This window comes from Branchiostoma lanceolatum, chromosome 2, assembly GCF_035083965.1.
Source record: "Branchiostoma lanceolatum isolate klBraLanc5 chromosome 2, klBraLanc5.hap2, whole genome shotgun sequence".
NCBI classification, from domain to species: domain Eukaryota; kingdom Metazoa; phylum Chordata; class Leptocardii; order Amphioxiformes; family Branchiostomatidae; genus Branchiostoma; species Branchiostoma lanceolatum.
In genome coordinates, this window is record NC_089723.1 from 32,383,558 (window position 1) to 32,404,470 (window position 20,913).

At 43.4% G+C, this 20,913-nt stretch overlaps 1 protein-coding gene across 1 annotated transcript; it reads left to right on the forward strand.

Moving 5' to 3' along the window:
* Positions 1–321: 321 nt before the first annotated feature.
* LOC136426640 (eosinophil peroxidase-like) lies at positions 322–19,212 on the forward strand. The gene is made up of 20 exons (XM_066415354.1): positions 322–452; positions 8,200–8,416; positions 8,920–9,046; positions 9,506–9,657; positions 9,885–10,186; positions 10,763–10,890; positions 11,129–11,231; positions 11,425–11,579; positions 12,066–12,180; positions 12,372–12,618; positions 13,159–13,289; positions 13,934–14,077; positions 14,726–14,873; positions 15,255–15,450; positions 15,726–15,928; positions 16,341–16,511; positions 16,962–17,099; positions 17,483–17,696; positions 18,323–18,525; positions 18,994–19,212. The coding sequence occupies exons 2-20, from the start codon at positions 8,206–8,208 to the stop codon at positions 19,011–19,013; spliced, it is 3,108 nt and encodes a 1,035-aa protein (XP_066271451.1). The 5' UTR covers positions 322–452; positions 8,200–8,205; the 3' UTR covers positions 19,014–19,212.
* Positions 19,213–20,913: the final 1,701 nt, after the last annotated feature.

Sequence of the window (20,913 nt, forward strand, 5' to 3'; positions counted from 1 at the left end):
TATGTAAACATATGTCTTCGTCTTAACGCTTTACTGAGTTCAAGTAGAGAGGAGTAAGAGGGCAAATACATTCTGCATGCAGTGAGTTGCATTTATTGCTAGAAGTGATGTCTTGTCTTGGTTAGGTATTAACATGAACAATATCAGTAATGAAATGTACGGCTTGAGGGATTTTCGTGTGTCATGTGAATGACCTTACGTAGTGTTTGCCCAAGTTTTTCCACCGCTTGAATCAGATATGACCTTTGCCGCGTGTCTTCATGCCTATTTTACGATCTGTTAACGTTACAAGATCACACGCTTGAGTGCCCGGTGACAATGGAATAGTGGGGTTGCAAAAGTGACTTCTTTGGTGGCTGTGTAGTTTAGACGTCACTGCGCCGTTGGCGGTCAGGTGGCTTCACCAGATTCGTGTCTGCACAGACGATCGGGGCTCTGCCGCTGGTAACACTGTGAGTAGACATTCTCTATGTAATACATGGGCGTAGATGTTTATATACTTCATGCTCGATGTTATTAGTTGGTGTTGTAATGCGTCAGAAGCCAGTTAGTTGCAAGGCGGGTTTTCGCAAGATTCTTCTTATTGTAATGATATGTATTAAGAATCAACCGTAACATATATATATAATGAATATTACCCCAAATGCTGAATTTCGGGCACCATTCTGGAAACCTTTGCAAATTACGGCAGGTACATATGTCATACCCCGCCTCCTAGAAACTTCGACCGCACGAAACACCAAAAAAATGTATGGATCGAGAACGAACCTAATTTTCAAAAGTGCGTTGCATGCCAAAAAGTGATCACTAAGAGTTTAGTTTAGTAGGACACTGATATAAGACGTTTCGTTTACTAAAATGTAACGTTTCGACATTTGACTTATGTCCCTTGTTTCCGGGTAAGACCGGGAACTAGTCTCTTTGAACGCCTCTCGTAAATCACAACAGAACAACTACGTATGGTCGCTCACATATCTTTCATGGTGGCCCAATACCCCCAAGAGGTTGAGGGATAACGTTAACGTTAACGTTAGGTGAAGTAGGGTGAGATGAGGACAAGTACTCTCCAAGCAGAGTTTGGTGGGGAAGGCTGTGAACTTTTTTATCATATGCCCCGTTTTTTGTCGGCTCTCTCCACGTTGGTGGGGATAGCCGACAAAAAACGGGTCATATGATAAAAAAAGGTCACTATCTTCCCCACCAAACTCTGCTTGGAGAGTAAGGACAACTGGTTAGACAGATATGTGACCCTGTACGTGTTGGGTCACAGCTGCACTATCTCTAAAGGATAGTAAGATATGACGCCCATTGTCTTGCACACTGACAGTCCAGCGATTTCACACTGGCTAAACATACCCAGACTGATGATAGTGAGCCGACACAAAACGTGCGCGTCAAAGGTGCCACACACTATTGTTTGACGTTACAACGCCGTTGGCGTTCAGGTACAATTATCTGAACAACAGACAGTGACTTTACAGTTGGTAACACTGTGAGCAGGCATCCTCTCTGTAATACAGGGTCGTAAATAGTTGTATAGACTTCATGTTCCATGCCATTAGTTGGTGTGGGAACATCAGATTGGATATCTTCTGGCATGTCTGTTTTTAGATCGTTCTGTAGCTAGTCCAACAATTTCACGCTACCTAGAGCAACTTCGGCCTAGTCACTTACAATGCAATTTACATTCCGTCGGACTACTGGTATTGTTCTGAGTCACAAAGGATACCATCAAGATCTCAATGCAGATACCTTCACGATCACCTTCAGGAAAAGTCACTCGCACGCAATGCAAAATGCATTAAGCCTATGCATTAAGCCACAACATGTAGCCTCCATAGCAGGCTCTAATCGGCCTTTTTGGGGGGCTAAATAATATACTTTTTGCAGCCAGCCCATAACCATAAAAAATGCCGGTTAGAGCCTGCTATGGAGGCTACACAGCAAGTAACTTTTACGGATGACATCCTCTGCGGACTCCAAATTCATTCCGAGAGGGTAAAAAAAACGCGATGGTTAAAAAAAAAGATGGCTAAGTTTTCAAAATAGACATCATAAATATTGTAACAAGAATTGAAGCGACAAAACATGGTATCACAGCCAACAAGTCTTTTACCCTTGTATTAATATTCCAAGAAGTGACATGAGTGTGGTAGACATGTACAGGTGTCACTACACTCATGGCTACCACATTGGTGTCACTTTTACAACTATCGAACTAGTTTCACTTCTACAAACACAGTCATGGCTACCTACCTGTAGAACGGACACTAGGTCAGTTCTACAAACACAATCATGGCTACCTACCTGTAGAACGGACACTAGGTCAGTTCTACAAACACAATCATGGCTACCTACCTGTAGAACGGACACTAGGTCAGTTCTACAAACACAGTCATGGCTACCTACCTGTAGAACGGACACTAGGTCAGTTCTACAAACACAATCATGGCTACCTACCTGTAGAACGGACACTAGGTCAGTTCTACAAACACAATCAAGGCTACAACACGACATATTTACCCATGTTGGTATTTTTCTCATTATGTTGACCGTCTCAGGAAGGGAAAAAAATTCCTGTTATTTTTTCAAGATCAGGCAAGAATTAATGAGCGTGCTGATGTCATCCATAAAATTTACTTGCTGTGGCCTTACTTGAAATCAAACGCCTTGTGTTGAATATACTATTTAAGAACTTTATTTCCTTGGCCGCATAAATTCATAGACCTTGACAAGGTCGCTGTATATACAATGTCCTTGGTCCTAATGGCCCTATTCTCCAAGCAGAGATTTCAGTAGAGAGGGCTAACAGTGACCGCGATTTTTGGCGACGCCTCAGAGCGAGCCTGATGATATAGTATTGTGTGCAGTTTGCAAGAATTCTAAGAATTCAACAGGAATTTGTCCACAGGCATTTGTAGTCCACTGGTATGTTTGGGTGTTTGTCCCCAGGACCTGGTTTTGTCGGAAGTGGGTCATTCAGGTTCCCTTGGCCAGTCCATTGATATAGTATTGTGTGCAGTCTGCAAGAACTCTAGGAATTGTACAGGTATTTGTTCACAGGAATTTGTAGTCTGGTGTGTTTGGATGTTAGCCCTCATGACCTCAGAGGTTCCTATATTATATTTTTTCTACTAAGATATATGTTCTTACTCACTTGGAGTTTATATTCATAATAAATTTCTATAATTTTTATACCATGCACATGTCTATTTCTTTTCAAACAAACTTTGCGACAATACAAAATACCTGTTATAGAATGGCACACCTGCATGCATAATCCGCCATAAAAGACAGGCAACTTTTCAACATACCACATACCAAAATGGCTACTCCATTCTCACAGTCTTTTCCTAAATAAATGCTGGTCTGCCAAAAGCCAATCACTCACCAAATGCAAGTCGGTATAGACCATCGTCATAATCAGTCCATTTCTTTACATATCCAGTATGAATAACACCGATTTACAGTGCCATACACATAATACATTAACACATCACCCACAACAACCGTCGCCATGGCAATGTCTTTTTTCCATTGCCAATCTTGTTAACGCTTGTCCCCCTCTGGAGGAGAATAATGGCCCGAGTCATGTACGTCAAAGGTGACATGCCAACATCTTACCACAATTTTAAAAGTGGACCGACAGGTATTTGTAATTACACTCGTAATTAACCTCGTGCCGGGTACAGCATTGCACTGTCTATAAATAAGGTTATTGTCCATTTTTCTACACAAGGCAGCACTGCACCGTCTCCAAAACTGTCGTCCATTTTCGTATCCAGGTGGGACATATTTGCTACACACATTCCAGACCTTAGAGGTGTTCTGCTTCTGAGAACTTAGTACTAATAGTTTTTCCGCCCTATATTGCCTCAGTCACACAACAGGACGCGAGTCTTCGAGCTCTAAATGTGTTTTTTTGGCAGTAATACGCCCGGTGTTCTCTCCACCATCGCGCAGTTTTTAGGGATCGGCCGATGTTCGCAGATCCCCGAGCCCCGAGCCCCGTGTAATGTGATGGGGCAGATTTTCAGGTGAAAAATACGCTCGAGTTTCTGGCGAGTTTGAATTCAGTTACCTTCGGGCGATCAACAAACAACGGCTGAAGGTCGCACGCGCGCGTCGACTGTGTGACATTTGTTTGGTGGCTGTTAATCGTTCCCCTCGAAATGTTATGTTTTCGGTAGTGTGTGTAGTTTTGTTTGTGGTTGTGGCTTTGTTGACTCAAAAATCTATGAATGGATTGCCATGGTAACGTACTTACATTCTGTCTAATTGTCCTTGCTGAGGTCTTCACCGATCAAGGAAGTGATTAGATTTCCCTCTTAGCGGCTTTATCTTGTACTGCAGAGGAAAAACTGAATTTTTAATTCCTAACTTTCGATTCTTTTTACATGCTTTGACTGGTAGGTGGTTGCTGGTATTTGTTTTAGTCAGGAAGAAGTTGTATAGGTTTGGGTCCCAAAGCTAGTTTCAGGGGGATGTTTATTAGAACTTTGAGACAGAATACTAGTACGTCAAGAAGGGAGAAATGTCTTTTTGGCTCGTATGTAAGCCCCTATAAGTACTGTGGCGGCAGCTCACTTCGGCACCGTCGCGAATTTTTCACCGATTTTCATTTGCACTCTCACTGACGTGCGGAACGTTTAAGCCTAGATGAGCAAGTAATTGAATGAACTTTATTGCTCGACAATCGTACATGGTACAATGGAGGGCAGTAAATCAACATTACTGCAAGACTAATCTAGCCTACAATTATAAGTACAAAATATTATCGATAACAGGGTATGAAGTAGTATATAGCTATGAATGGATGATTCTCGCTTTTAGAATGAAGTATAATGAAATTGACCTATATATGCGGTACTGATCAGGAGTTGCACATGACAACAATGCATTTAAAATATCGTTCTGTGTACCAGATGTCTCTGAGTGCTTTGTGTGTTGTGGTGTCGATTGGGCTTAAGGATAATCACAGACACATTGGACAGCTCAATTGTTCACGGTTTTCCCTTCTTTCTCGCCTAACGTTTTTAATTTTCAAAGTGCGTCGCATGCCAAAGAAATGATCACAATGAGTTGAGTTCTGATAGAAGGCTGTATAGCTACGCCTAGACATTTGAGTTATGCCCCTTGTTTCAGGGTAAGGCCGGGAACTAATCTCTTTGAACGCCCCTCGCAAATCACAACAAAACAACTACGTATGGTCGCTGACATATCTTTCATGGTGGCCCAATATCCTCAGGAGGGTGAGGGATGACGTTAACGTTAACGTTAGGTGAAGTAGGGTGAGATGAGGACAAGTACTCTCCAAGCAGAAGTTGGTGGGAAGATTGTGACCTTTTATCATATGCCCCGTTTTTTCTCGGCTCTCTCCGTTGGTAAGATTTTGATAATAGGATTTCAATCATAGCCGAGCCATGACTAAACTAAGGATCAGCGATCATCCATGCCACTGAAAATTGAAGCTGCTAGATACAACCAGAGTTGTCATGTACATGTACGTCAGAGGTGACATTTCAACAGTTTACGACAGTTTCAAAAGTGGACAGACAGGTATGTGTCATTGCACTCCGGTGACCTCTTGCAGGGTACAGCATTGCACTGTCTGTAACTAAGGTTATAGTCCATTTTCGTACACAGGGCAGCACTGCAACGTCTCCAGTATTGTCGTCCATTTTCGTATTCAGGTGGGCCGTATTTGCTGCACACAGTCTAGACCCTAGAGGTCTTCTGCTGCTGAGAAAACTTAGTACTAATGGTTCTTTCGTCCCATATTGCCTATGCCACACAACAGGAAGCTAGTCTACAAGCTCTAAATGACTTTTTGGGCAGTAATACGCCCGGTGTTTCCCCGATCTTTGCACAATTTTTAGACAATATAGAGATCGGCCGATGTTCGCAGATCCCCGAGCCCCGAGCCCCGTTTAATGTGATGGGGCAGATTTTCAGGTGAAACATACGCTCGAGTTTCTGGCGAGTTTGAATTCAGTGACCTTCGGGCGATCAACAAATACGGCTGAAGCAGTGAAGTCTGTACGCGTGCGTCGACTGTGTGACATTAGGTTGGTGGCTGTTTATGATTCCCCTCAAAAGGTTATGTTTTCGGTTGTTTTGTTTGTGTTTGTGGTTTTGTTGACTCAAAAAATCTATGAATGGATTGCCATGGTAACGTACATGGTTAGGTCAAGGACATTATACATTCTGTCTAATTGTCCTTGCTGAGGTCTTCACCGATCAAGGGAGTGATTAGATTTCCCTCTTAGCGGCTTTATCTTGTGTTGCAGAGGAAAAACTGAATTTTTAAATCCTAAGTTTCGATTCTTTTTACATGCTTTGACTGGTAGGTGGTTGCTGGTATTTGTTTTTAGTCAGGAAGAAGTTGTATAGATTTGGGTCCCGAAGCTTTTTTTCTTAATTGCATAGGGATGTTTACTAGAACTTTGAGACAGAATACTAGTACGTCAAGAAGGGATAGATGTCTTGTTGGCTCGTATGTTAGCCCCTATAAGCATTGTGGCGGCAGCTCACTACGGCACCGTCGCGAATTTTTTGTAATAATTTGCCTTTCTCTATTTCACCAATTTTCATTTGCACTCTCACTGACGTGCGGCACGTTTAAGCCCAGATGAGCAAGTAATTGAATGAACTTTATTGCTCGACAATCGTACATAGTACAATGTAGGACAGTAAATCAACATTACTGCAAAACTAATCTATCCTACAATTATAAGTACAAAATATTATCGATAACAGGGTATGAAGTACAATATAGCTATGTATGGATGATTTTTTCCCTCGCTTTTAGAATGAAGTAGAAGGAAATTGACCTATGTAGGCGGTATAGGAGTTGGACATGACAACAATACATGGGAAATATCGTTCTGTGTACCAGATAGGGTGAAGTTTGTCTAAGTAGCAATACTCTGTAACAGCGCATCTCTCTCTTTACCATAAGTAGGACAGGCCATCACAAAATGACATTCATCTTCAATATGTTCATGTCTCTGAGTGCCTGGTGTGTTGTGGTGTTGATCGGGCTTAAGGGTAGTCACAGACACATAAGCACTATAATTCGGCCTAAGTTCGGGATTCAGTTGTCACGGGATATCGTTGTTTGTGGCGACACGGCCATAATTTGGCGCAAAATTGAGCTTGTAATTAGACGCCCCCTCGCCGGCTACTGTGCGCTCGAACAATGGAACGCAATGCTATCAGATCCTCGCAGTCGAAGACAATTGTTAAAATGTTTGGTAAGGAATTTCTTTGTATCCTAACCGGACAGAAATGAGTATCTGACTCTAAGTATACTTGTATAGTAGGGAGAGTCATTACGTTGGACAGCTCAATTGTTCACGGTTTTCCCTTCTTTCTCGCCTAACGATTCTAATTTTCAAAAGTGCGTCACATGCCAAAAAAATGATCACAATGAGTTGAGTTTTGTAGTACTTAACAGTTACGCCTTGACATTTGAGTTATGCCCCTTGACTCATAATGGGAATATAACGCAAAACGCACACGTATGACTAAAAAGACAACAAAACACACACAGCATAAAAAAGATTCGTTTTGTATCGATCGCGCTGTCAAATGGCTGGGTCGCAGTGAGGTCGCCAACGTGCCGCGGGTCCAGTGAGATAGGGACTTTAGGCATCAACATAACAAGGAGCGAGTTGTGCAAATATGACTTAATTTGCATTGATGAAGAGAAACTTCTACAACTGAAGTGAGTTCTACGATGGGAATTTCATACATACGCATTGCCAAAAATATTGATTTTGAGGGGTGAAATTGGGCACTGACTTTCCTAGGACCCACCACACTAATCAGTCATGCTGCTCGCCGCACAAATACATGATTATTACTAATGCAGTATCAGTTTAAAGGAAAACGAATTGATGATGTAAGAGACCATGCTAATCATGAAATAGAAACTAGGATATATAATCAGCCGAACTAAATTTCGAAACTTTTTGTGATAGGTTTAGCCAGTCGAGGGCAAATTAACAATCAGTGCTAAGTTACAGCTGTCTTCGTCAACCAGAAATAACCAAATTTACCACATCAGCTTATAGGGTATACATTTTACTGCAGAACTAGAAAAATTCTAACACATCTTATACCTTAATTTGGTCTTCTGAGCTTTCCATTTCACTAAACTAACCATCGTTTTTCGTGATTGTTTTTGTTCTACAGGTAACCATGTCGTCAGTCACCCTGTTTCTCTTCTGCCTGCTTGTCATCTCGGCCCTGACGGTGTCCGTGTCGGCGAAGTGCCGTGGCCTCAGATGCTGTGCTGAAGGGGACACCGCGGCCGACTGCTCCGCAAAAACAGGCGATGGCAAATCATGTTATTGCGAGCCTGGCTGTTTGAACAGGGATGACTGCTGTGCGGACTACAAGGAAACCTGTGGTGAGTTGTAGAATCTGCTCTCCCATTTCTCCAACACATGCAGTTTGCATGATGAGCTGCAGTCTACAGATATAATAAGCATATTAATGTTCCAACTGCGCATGCGCAGCAGGTGCATTGTTGGCATATGTCAAAGGTAAAGGTCCCTAACTAACTTGTAAACATTTCTTGTCTAGACCACGCTGAATACATGTCCAGATGTGTTTTGTATATGTCTCTGGGGCATTCGCCTTTCACATACTAACCACAATATTAATGCAACCAGCTGCGCATGCGCAGATGGAACTATGAACCCGCTTATATTAGTTATTCTTCTTACCAGTCAACTCTTCGACATAATATGCTACATTCTACAGGCCATGACGAATGCTCCGATGTGACCCAACCTAACAAGAGTTACTAACTATAAGCCATTACGATGAATTTGATTCTGCTTTATATACTGTTGTGGTGTATTCTAGATAACTGACAAAAGTGTACATTGATATGCATGTTATCTACAGTATTACAGATTGACCCGAAAGACCATTTCCCCGGCGACCCCTTCGTCACTGCCTCCATACTTGAAGCTATAAGACGCGTGGACACGGCCATTAACAGAACCAAGGAGATGCACGATGACCCGAACAGGTGAGGAGAAGAAGAATATGCCTATAAAGGAACGTTTTTTATCAAGGGGGAAACGGGGCTACATGGGGGTCAACAGTACCAACTACAACATCATTCTAACCTGAACTTAGGTGACCTTAGGCTTAGAGACACCTCACTCCAGTGTGAATCAAAGGTGCACGACAGCACAACCCTTACTAGACCTTATCCTAAAGCAGGCTAGGGGGCAACCAACATCATTACTATAGAAACGCGTATGCGACGCCTGCGTATACGTATTGTTTCGGTTCCGGCTATGTTGTCATGGTAATGATGCTGTTTGTCTTTGCTGTACCCACAATGCACCATTCTACCAGCAGGCAATGGAATCCGTATGTTAGTTAACTCGTGATAACTTCAGCCTAGCGTCCGGGGGTTTGATTAATTGCAGTAGTAACCCGTCGAAGGAAAATATTTGTGTATTGCTGGTATTTTTTGTAGAGAAGTGACGTCGTTTGATTTCCTGGACCTGTTCCGGTATATGAGCCCAGACGCACAGCGGGAGGCACGGGCGGCAGAGATTGTGGAGAATACCATTCAGCTGGTGGCCGAGAAGGTCCAGGCTCACCGCAGGCTGTCTAAGATGATCGAAGGTGAGATTTAACGTACAGGAAGAATAATTGGCAGTGAATAAAAATTTAAAAGTAAAAGATACATAGGTAGGGTGATGAACACATTTCATTTGTATCAACCATTTTGTGCTATCTTGACCATGCTCTATAACGCCACCTGCATATGCAAGGGTCTGACTGGGAACTATTTCCTATCAAAATACCATGGGATAACGACAGAAATATCAGAACATGTTTATACCACACAGACCTTCCAGCTATCAGCGATCTGATCTCTCAAGAGCAGCTCAACAACATCACCTCCATCTCCGGCTGCGCACGCTCCGTGACCCGGATCAACTGTTCCTCCACCTGCCTCTCCAGCAAGTACCGCACCATCGACGGATCCTGCAATAACATTGACAATCCGCTGTGGGGCTCTTCACTCACACCCTTCCAGCGTTTCCTGCCGCCCATTTACGAGAATCAGTGGAACGAGCCCGTGGGCTGGGACAAGACTCGGGAGTATAACGGATTCACCCTGCCGAGCGTCCGCCATGTTTCCAACCAGGTACGTCTTACACTAAATCAGCTGGACATATCATTGATCATGAGAAAGACAAGATCTCTTTATTTCTCTAAAAATCGTCGGCATTCTGTGACGGTTTTAAAAATTGAGATATTCATGGGGTTAAGCATAGAATTACAATCCACTAGATAACATGACAGCTACTGTAATTCAAATAGCAATTAAAACCATATTGTACGAACGTTAGGGCGCTATAAAGGAGTGTCAAATTGGATCGCAGGATTGCGTCTTCAAACGAAACCGTACTCTTTCTACGACCTCAAAATTGTCATTGGAACACCGCTGAAATTGGGAGCAGGTTTCGGTGAAGAGAAAACGTTCACCGATCTCTAAAAATCACCGCTGATCTCTTAAAAAGCGTGAAAGTCGAGAGGACACCGGCCGTATTACTGCCAAAAATGTCATTTGGAACTCGCAGACTCATCGGACGAGCTATTTTCTTGCATTGAGCCGGTCGCATTACGAAAGATGTTCATTCATTTCAGTAGAGAGTATCACCCTTTGACTAACCTAACATTGCTGTCATCGTGGAATACATTGTTGTTGTTGTTTATCTAGCTCATGACCACGGCAACAAACGTGGAGGATCCTGACTACACCCACATGCTGACTCAGTGGGGACAGTTCCTGGACCACGATACAGATCTCACCGCAACCGCTGTGGGGCGCACCATGTTCAAACCCGGGTAGGTTCACAACCTTTGAAAGATTTGCCTTCCTTAACGAATTGTAAAATGATGTCGTTACATGTTCTAACGGTCAACATAAAGTTCGGTGCTAAAGAATGGTACAATCCACTCTTTGCACAACAGATCTAGAAGTCGACCTTACAATGCCTTCTTATTTCCATTCTCCACAATTACACGCTGATCCATTCCTTGCCGCGTTGCCAGCAGTTTTAAAAGTAACTGTCATTCCGTCCAGGATGAATGTGACCACATGTGAAGAGACCTGTGACAACATCATGCCGTGTTTCCCCATCCCCATTCCTGATGACGACCCACGCATAGACAACGTTCTAGATAAGGTACAGTATTTGATATTTCATTTGGTTCAGCCAATGTTCAGGACAAGGTATGGTTGTCAAATTAAAGAACGCCTAAAACATTTTCTTGCAACGTCTATTCTAGATAGAATGCGGTGAGATTAAGAAAATTTAGGCCTACCCGAGGGACATCCGAGCGACTAATCCACATGATTTCTTTCCGCCCCTTCCCCAGGCCTGCATGCCGTTCACCCGCTCCAGCGCCGTGTGCGGGACAGGAGAGACGTCCACCCTCTTCAACACCGTCATCGCCCGCGAACAGATCAACCAGGTCACCAGCTTCATCGACGCCTCCATGGTCTACGGATCGACCTCAGAGGTTGCCCAGTCGTGAGTTTATTTCGGACTTCGAATCTACTTGTAGCCATAGTCTCAAACGCACGCAGACTCACTACTTATTCTTTTGGATGGAGCACACGCTTCCATTTTCAAAAGAAAAATTAAATGACGTTCTATCCCATGACTGCCTTTTCACGAATGTGTATTCTGAGACGATTTTCCATGATCTGTGAATGAGAGCTGTCCAGTATTTTGTATATTTTGGGACGAGGAACCAGCATACACGTGTACTGCAAATTACCCGGGCCTCAACGACAAGTACCTTGATTTTGCATTAACGTGTAACTTCAAGTGGTGATACAGTACTAGAAACCCCCTTGGTGATACGTAATGTTTCCTTTTTCGCATGGATTTTAGCCATCAGTGTACTCCTATACCTTTCCCATCATCCCAGTTTCGGGGAGCTTGCACGCTGATCGTTGTGACACCGTTTTTGGTCTTCATTGATGTGACTATTGTTTTTCGTCTTTTTGTCAGACTGCGAGACTTCAGTACAGATGACGGTCTGTTGCGCGTCCAGGAAGGAGCAGACATCAGCTCAGGAATGGACCTACTTCCTTTCCAGAACGAGGCGGTGACCTCCTGCAATCAGGTCAGTGGGAACCAATCAGAGTACGCGTGACATAGAATAGAAGCCTAACAAGCAAACTTATAAAAAGAAACGAAAAGTCTAAGAAAAGTCTCGGTTTAGACAATCCTTGATTTAAGAGGTTGATGCACAAACTGTAACTGGTCACACCAACCTATCCTCACCTAATTGACCTAACACAAACTGCGGTTTAGGATCCCGATGGAGGGGATGTCGTCCCATGCTTCCTTGCGGGCGACACTAGGAATAATGAGGTCAACACGCTGATCGCATCACACACCATCTGGGTCCGCGAGCACAACCGACTCGCCCGGGAGCTGAAGCGTATCAATCTGCACTGGAACGGAGAACAGATCTACCAGGAGGCCCGTAAGATCGTCGGGTCGGAGATGCAGCACATCACCTTCACCGAGTACCTCCCCAAGATCCTTGGGCCAATAGGTAACTGTACATGTGATCTTTCGTCCACAACCAAGAGACTTTGGGCAACTGAGTTGTGGCCCTGTTGACATATGAGTGATTGAGAGGTTTGCGCATGCTCGCCCCTGTCGTCCAAGGCTTTTTCGTTCCTCTCAAACACATGTTAGTACTTTTACCATAAACTATCGTACTTTCGTGTTTTCGTCGGGGTTTCTGACCTTGAGCTTTGCGTGAGTTCCATATACGAAGAGTAGAACCTGATACATGCTGAGGACGGTACGTATATTACGGTGGTTTGGGAAGACTTTAATATGCCCCAAAATGTATGTTTCCATGCCAATGATCCTAGTTTGCCATCTCATCTTTGAGACACGCTTAGCGCCATTGAAATTGGCGTTTCCATATTATTATTGCTTGCTGCAACATATCATTCAAACCTATTCCTTAAGCCCCAAGACACATTATGTTGTTACCGTTGAACCGATGTTCTAAGTATGAATAGATATAGTTTTTACGATGTTCACACAAACACTGTGGCATATCTTTATATATCCTGCTCAGGGATGGACCAGATGGGGGAATACACCGGATACGACCCAAACGTGAACCCCTCTACCCGGAACGAGTTCGCGACTGCCGCCTTCAGGTTCGGCCACGCCGCCATTGGCGGAACGGTCAGGCGTTTTGATGAGGTAAGACTAACTTAAGGTCATCTATATTGCGCTTGCTGCAGCGCTATTCTGACCAACTGACTGATATTACTCCATCCTCATTCATCAATGCAGCCCAGATTCACTCATGATTAGTCTGTGTCACCCTTGTCACTTACGGAGTCATCCAACTACAGTCAAACCTGTATTAGCGGTCACCTTTGCATAGCGGCCACCTGCCCATAGTGGTCACTTTTTGTCGGTCCCTTGGATTTTTCCCATTGACATAAGCATTAAGAATTAGGCTATAGCGGCCACCTGTCCAACGCGGTCGCGGCCAGACGATTTTCGGTCCTGCGAGTGCACTGCCGAGTACGGTCAATGTGCGCCGGTAGAAGCCGCATCGCCACCGCACGCCGGGTTCAAAATCTTCATTTTTTAAATGCAGTTATCAAGTTCATGTGAACTCAACTTTACAGGATAATAATAAAGAAAACAAGAATGTTTCAATGTCGGCCCAATATTTCCGTTTTCCCCGGAAATTCATCCGAAAATGTATACTTCAAATTCTTCGAACAAAAGAAGTTTATCTGCCTGTTGCGTGGCAGAAAGTAGACAAGACAAAAGAAATATGTGGTCAATATTCTTAATTAAAGTTGCTTTGCTTTTTTTGTTTTTTCCCTCAGAATTACCAGGAGGACCCGCAGATCGGGAATGTCGCCCTTCACGACGCTTTCTTCTCGCCGTGGCGCGTCTTTCGGGAGAGCGGGATAGACCCGGTGGTCAGGGGGCTCATGGGAGGGTTCGCTAAGCTGGTCACTCCTACAAACGTAAGTCGTTATCTTTTAAACACAGATTTTCGTCCTTGTATCTATCCAAAACGATCTGGGTTGCCTTTCTTGTGGCATGACACTACAACAACATAGCTACCCATCCACCCCGAAATAGAGGTCCCGAATCTCCCTAATTACATGTAATCGGTACTTTACCTGTGTAAGGGAATAGCAGTTCAGCTACATGCACAGTTCCATCATCCCTGTGTCTATCCAAAGCGATGTCGGATTTGTGATAGTACAAAACTATAACAGCATACAATAGTCACCCATCCACCCGATACATAGGTCCCGAATCTCTTCATTCCTTCACAGTTTACACACTTAGGGAGACTAGTAGTAAAATACAAAAAGGATTCATGCAGCAGTGAATTCAGGGCGGTATCTGCAGAGTTGCCATGTGTGTAATCATCATGAATGGCCAAAATATAATGTAATCTTCCTGGGTAACTTTGAGCAGGTTGTGCTAAGGTACACATGATAGAGTTGCCCCGTTCAAAGAACCTAGTGATGCGATCCAAAGGCAAACCACGACTGGAGCTCTACTTTTGACACCAAATATAAATGTTTGAAGATTGGTGAGAACGACGGTGAACGTGACATTAAATTATAACCAATACTATCTTGATGCTGCACCTTTATTAGATAATGCACGAGGAGCTGTCCCAGAACCTCTTCGCTCTGATGAACCAGATAGCGCTGGATCTGGCCTCCCTGAACACCCAGCGCGGCCGTGACCACGGTCTTCCCTTCTACAACGACTGGAGAGCCTTCTGCAACCTCCCTCGAGCAGGTTAGAGGCATAGATGGAAAATCTATGAAACTGTGTTAGTCACTTAGAAGTGCATATGGTTGATTGGCAGAATAGTGTCGATGACCTCATAATCTTCCTCAATTTGACAAGATCAAGTCAATGTTGTGTTATTTCCTCACCAGCGAAGATGAACAGAGAATAGCTATAAAAAGACTGATGTCGTCATTTCCGCCAGATTCTTGATAGGGATCGAAGAGAAGAAGGGCAAATGAGGAAATGAAATCGGTGGGATCTAAGAAAATGGATACAAAATTCAGAATCGTAATGGCTAAACTAGGGTACTTCGTATCCTTAAGATATCAAAAGATCCAACTGCTGCGACATGTCTAGTCAGACTTTTTATCCAATGTCCATTTTCAGAATCCTTTGACGACCTCTCCGGTGAGATCTCCAACTCAGACGTACGTGACACACTGGCTGACGTATATGGTGACGTCAACAACATTGACCTTTGGCCTGCGGCCCTGCTGGAGGATCACGAGGACGGCGCGAGAGTTGGACCGACCTTCAGGTGCATGCTGGCGGAGCAGTTCAAGGCACACCGTGATGGGGACAGGTGATAAATGATAACCTTTATTGTACATTCATGCCCTATTGGGCTAAGTACAGGCATACAGATATAAAATACATGGTAACGTTCACATAATGACACTGACAGGACTTCTAATACTAATCTAAAACAATGGTTCTAAAACTACTTTATAAAAGAACAAAATGTTTACAAGGCACTGTAGCTACGGAGTAAAATGTCGAAATAATGCTGATGATCCATTTTGAGCTGCTAGATCATCTAACGTGAATCTAATCCTGATGATGTCGTTCCGTTTCCAGATTTTGGTATCAGAGTGATGGTGTCTTCACGCCGGCACAGCGCACCGAAATCAGCCGAGTGACATTAGCACGCGTCATCTGCGACAACACCGGAATCACGCGCCTGCCGCCTGACGTGTTCCGGCGCACTGACCTGGCTGATATGGCAATATGTGATGACATCCCCGGCATGGACCTGCAGTCCTGGGAGGAAATTCCTGCAGGTACATGGATTCTTTATGTCTTCTTATCGGCACGGCAACAATTGTAGTACAATGCAATGCTTTCAGACATTTCTGTTCTCTATCTACTTAAACATCTGCTGTCTTTAGTCCTCCTTTGACGATGTATTCAGCAGTTTCGATAATTTGACTCCTGCCCAGAGGCTTTACCAAAAGCATCAATGTTGAGTATATTTGCATGCGCTCATTTGGCCGCGGCGTATCACGGCGTGTGTCTCAGCTAGGCCAAATTTCACAGTTTCCCGGGTTAACTTTAGGAAATAGATGTGCATAGTTGATGTACTAAACACATTCTCAGAGGTACATTCACCATTGTATTGCAATAATCATGACGCTCGCCTAGTAGGCTGTCCCACGTATGGTTGTGTCTAAATATTGCATATCTACGTTGCAGACGAGCCTTGTGGCGAGCCTGTGGAAGTAGAGAACGCGTATGTGCAGAAATGTGGGGCCAAGTCCCCAGACACTCACATCTACACGTGCAACCCCGGGTACGCCATGTCAGGGGCCGCCGAAATCCGTTGCATCGGGGGAATGACAGACAACCCACCGCCAACATGCTCAGGTAATTTCGGGGTTTTCTTCCCGGACCATTCTACATTCCGTGTGTCGCGGTCGTGATGACGCATGTATATTTGACGCTGACTGAGTCAAAGTTCCTCATAGACTTTTATCTCATCGTCTGGTTGCTATTATAATTAACGTCTCAATGGCCCATGAACTGAGGTGAACTGAGGTAATTCTTCGGTGCCTGTACTCTACTCTACTCTCTACTCTACTCTACTCTACTCTACTCTACTCTACTCTACTCTACTCTACTCTACTCTACTCTACCTCTACCTCTACCCCTACCTCTACCTCTACCTTTACCTTTACCTCTACTCCTCTCTTATTTTCATTCCGTCTTGACCTACACCTGCTGTTGCTGCCAGCACTATCATGAACAGTACTTATCATTAGACGACGTTAATTTGAAAGACTTTCACTCGTTTGTATTGTACATGTGACTCTACAGATGCAGACGGCTGTTCACCTAACCCGTGTGACCCGAGGGCCACCTGCACAGACAACCCTGCCCCTGAACTCGGTGCCACCTGTGAGTGTAATATGGGTTACCAAGGAGACGGTTTGGCAGATGGAAGTGGATGTAAAGGTAATCTCCAATAACTCGTTGGGTCGTACATTGCGCAAATTTGCAATAACACTGAGAGTTGACTTGTTTTAATGCGTGTATATTTGAAATCCGCTTCAGGTGTTCTTTTCAACTTTGATAAATTACCTGGTTTTGAACGCAAGTAGTTGTGCTGTAACAATCATCAACCAATCACTTTGCGAGCAAGCGACGCGTGTATTACGTACAGCCTAATACAATTGTTATTCTGTACCATTGTCATCTCAATATTGGTGTCTGATAGGCCCACACGGGGTATAATGCGCAAGACACGTAAATAAAATGTGTTTTTTTTTCATTTATTCATTCATTCATACTATATCTTGACAGTTGCTATTCTTGTGTATCTTTCGTTTAATCTCCAGCCTGCTCCGACCGGTACCCTAAACTCCACCCTGCCGGAAACTTCGGCATTTACCAGAACCAGTGCTTCTGGTACTCCTCCGGGAAGCACAAGTTGCGGCGGAACTATTCGGATGCCCTGCTGGAGTGCGAGAAGCATGACGGCACGTTGGCTATGATCAAAGACGACGGTGTGCATAGATTCATCCTGAAACTGCTGAAGGGTAATAGTCGAAGGTAAGGGCCATGTCACACTTGTGCGTATATGCAAGTCCGCATGAGTTGCGCATTAACAAGTTTTTGCTTTAGGTTAAGTTTGTAGCTGAAGAAGTCATTTCTTTGGTTCGATAACAAGGCTGCACAACGGTGGGTCAAAGTAGAAAACGACTTCTTTCCTGCAAACTTTACATAAATCCCCAAAAAGGTTCATGCGCAACTCATGCGCACTTGAATATACGCACAAGTGTGACAGGGCCTTAAAGCTTTAAACACATACTGTGGCGGCACAATACAGTGTAATATACGAAGGAGTTGGCGAAGACCAGATAAGATCGACAAATTTAGAACTGCTGTGGCTGTTTCCTGGGACATTTCCTCATGCATGTCTTATTCAGACACGTAGTATCTAAATACATAAATTCGTCTTAGTTATAGATTCATGTTCACCTGGATCTGTGACTTGATTTTATCTAACACATTTGTAGAAACTTTGTCTTCAGACTCGATACTTTATCGTTCTCTGGTATCTCTGTAGAAATCGGTTTTATAGCACAGCATTTGCAAGAGCATGCAACTCTATTCAACAACTTGCCAACACGCACAATGTATTTTTGTATCATTGATGCAGCCATTCCATGTTTTAGGAAGTACTGGATTGGCCTGGATGACCTGACCACGGAGGATGTGTTCGAGTGGAATGACAGGACCCCACTGGGAAGCTATCGTAAGTTCAAGTCCAACAAACCTCACAAAATCAGGGACTGCGTGATGCTGTGGAGGACGAACAGACTGGGTCGTTGGTACTGCGTGGGCTGCGGACTGAAGCAGCCGTACATCTGTCAGCTGGGTGAGCAGAATGTTTGATACTACAGACACACGCTTCCACTGACGAAATGAAATCTTTTGTTACCGTGGCCGACAGGTACAAAGCGCGACACACCGACTTTTGCTGCAGGACACACCGATTTGAGGGGACCCGGGTGTGTCCCGCAGCGAGTCGATGAGTCGCGCTTTGTACCTGTCGGCCACGGTACTTTGCCATTTCCAAGTCATTTCAATATGGCCGATACATTTTCTGGATATACTGGGCAGCTAGAACTTTATTCAGCTAACTCTTCTGGCAAAATCATTTCTCCTTTTTTGGTCAAATTCACTGGTCTTTTATCACAGAGGAGTGTACGATGCACGACAGCTAGTTAGATGTTGCGACTAGAGATAAGCGTCGTTTCAAAACAACAAAAGTCTTAACGCACCAAGATGTACATTCTACTTTGTCGCCAGCAAAGCAACCTAACAAGCGTATTGCATCTTTCAGGTGGTAAGAGGAACAAGTAAGATGACGAGGCACAGTGACGTCAACAACAGTATGACGTCAGGACACCGTTGCAGCCACATCGGATTCTTGCCAATCTAGTGAGAAAACAGCCCTGGGTTTAATCTAATGTGAAAGTGTTCACAAGCTGATTCAAATTGATTATGCGCGTCACAGCGTCATTATGATTAGCCACTAGCTACATAAGTTCATCTTTATTATATATATGTCACAGTAGAGATTGGAATCCAGTAGAGTCCGGAACTCTACTAGTAGAGATTGGAATTCCAATCTCTACTAGTAGAGACTGGAATTCCAATCTCTACTAGTAGAGTTCCGGATTCTACTAGTAGAGATTCTACTAGTAGAGATTGGAATCGGGATCTGGATATTGGGATTCCATCAAAATGTTTTGGAGAATAGACTGAATCATTTCACACCTAAAATTGCAGCATAGCTAAGCTTACATTCACCATTACTATTTTAGGTGAATTATTTCATATTTTAGATATCTGATAACTTTGACATCAATTTTGGAACTGGCTTGGCAGGGGTGAATTAGCTCTTATATACCGAGTCACTAACGAACTGGAAAAACTGGTTGAGCATATTGAGTCACTAACCCATTATGGCCGTATGCAAATGTATCTGATTGACATATCAGTGACATTTACAAATAGCCATTGACTAAGGTTGGACCGGACGGCAATCCGCATGGTTACAATGTGTCTTGACAGAAGGTTTATTAGATATCTAAAACATACAGCATTTAACCTAAAATAGTAATGGTGAATTTCTAAGGCTAAATTTTAGGTGTGAAATGACTCAGTCCATTTTCCAAAACATTTTGATGCAATCCGAATTTCTTCTATCAGAATTGGAGATTGTCCTGGTAGAATTCCAATCTCTACCAGTAGAATCTGGAATTCTCCTAGTAGAGATTGGAATCCCAATATTCAGATCCCGATTCCAATCTCTACTAGTAGAGATTGGAATTCCAATCTCAACTAGTAGAATCCGGAACTCTACTAGTAGAGATTGGAATTCCAGTCCCTACTAGTAGAGATTTGAATTCCAATCTCTACTAGTAGAGTTTCGGACTCTACTGGATTCCAATCTCTACTGTGACATATACATGTATCAATTTAAGCAAATACAGGGTAATTGTATTTACCCGTCTAATAATGCCTTTGCTCCCATGCCAGCATTCGTGACACCTGGATTACATGAACATAGACTTTATCAGTGATTTATCTACATACATCTACTGCGTAAAAGAATGGTAGTTATCCAGATTTTCACAATTTCTAACATCGCAAAGTTGACCTTTAAAAGAAGATGGCAGTACAGTCACCGTATGAAATGGTGAAAAGTTGTTTACATTCAGTACCCTCTGATCCCTTTTCTACATTCTTCAACCAAGTCTGTCTTCCGCAGTGGCTAAATGAGACTTTTCATTATTATATTTAGCATTTTATCGACATATCTTTATTTGATAACTGATATTATCAGCAGATGGGTGATACCGATAAAAGGGCCGGGGTGATTTATAAAGACGATGGTACATCATGATTTTATGTCATGTATCCCGACGTAGATTAGATGACAAAGATTTTATAGTAGGCTGTATATAGCCTACACTGTGATTATGCTGGTTAATTTCTCGTTGGAGTCTTAACCATTATGATTTCTTTAACTTTCTAGTGCGCTCATAGATGATATTTAGAGAACTGGGATAGAAGTTGCGTTGTTTTTTTTTTGGGGGGGGGGCATTCAAAAACAAAATATGTTCGTTGAAAAAATACCAGTGTTTCAAACAGAATGTTGCGTGTTAAGTTGTGCTGTGTTGTGTCGCACGAACTTGTAGTGCATATAAAGTATCCCCTGTTTTCATATCACAAAGTGTTCCTGTTTTCGTAAATG

What these genes read in the sequence shown, in the direction of transcription:
- LOC136426640 (XM_066415354.1), top strand. Translation starts at nt 8,206, where the DNA reads ATGTCGTCAGTCACCCTGTTTCTCTTCTGCCTGCTTGTCATCTCGGCC. An exon ending in CAAGATCCTTGGGCCAATAG is followed by an intron (nt 12,619 to 13,158) that starts GTAACTGTACAT and finishes TATCCTGCTCAG; the next exon opens with GGATGGACCAGATGGGGGAA. An exon ending in AGATGGAAGTGGATGTAAAG is followed by an intron (nt 17,100 to 17,482) that starts GTAATCTCCAAT and finishes TTTAATCTCCAG; the next exon opens with CCTGCTCCGACCGGTACCCT.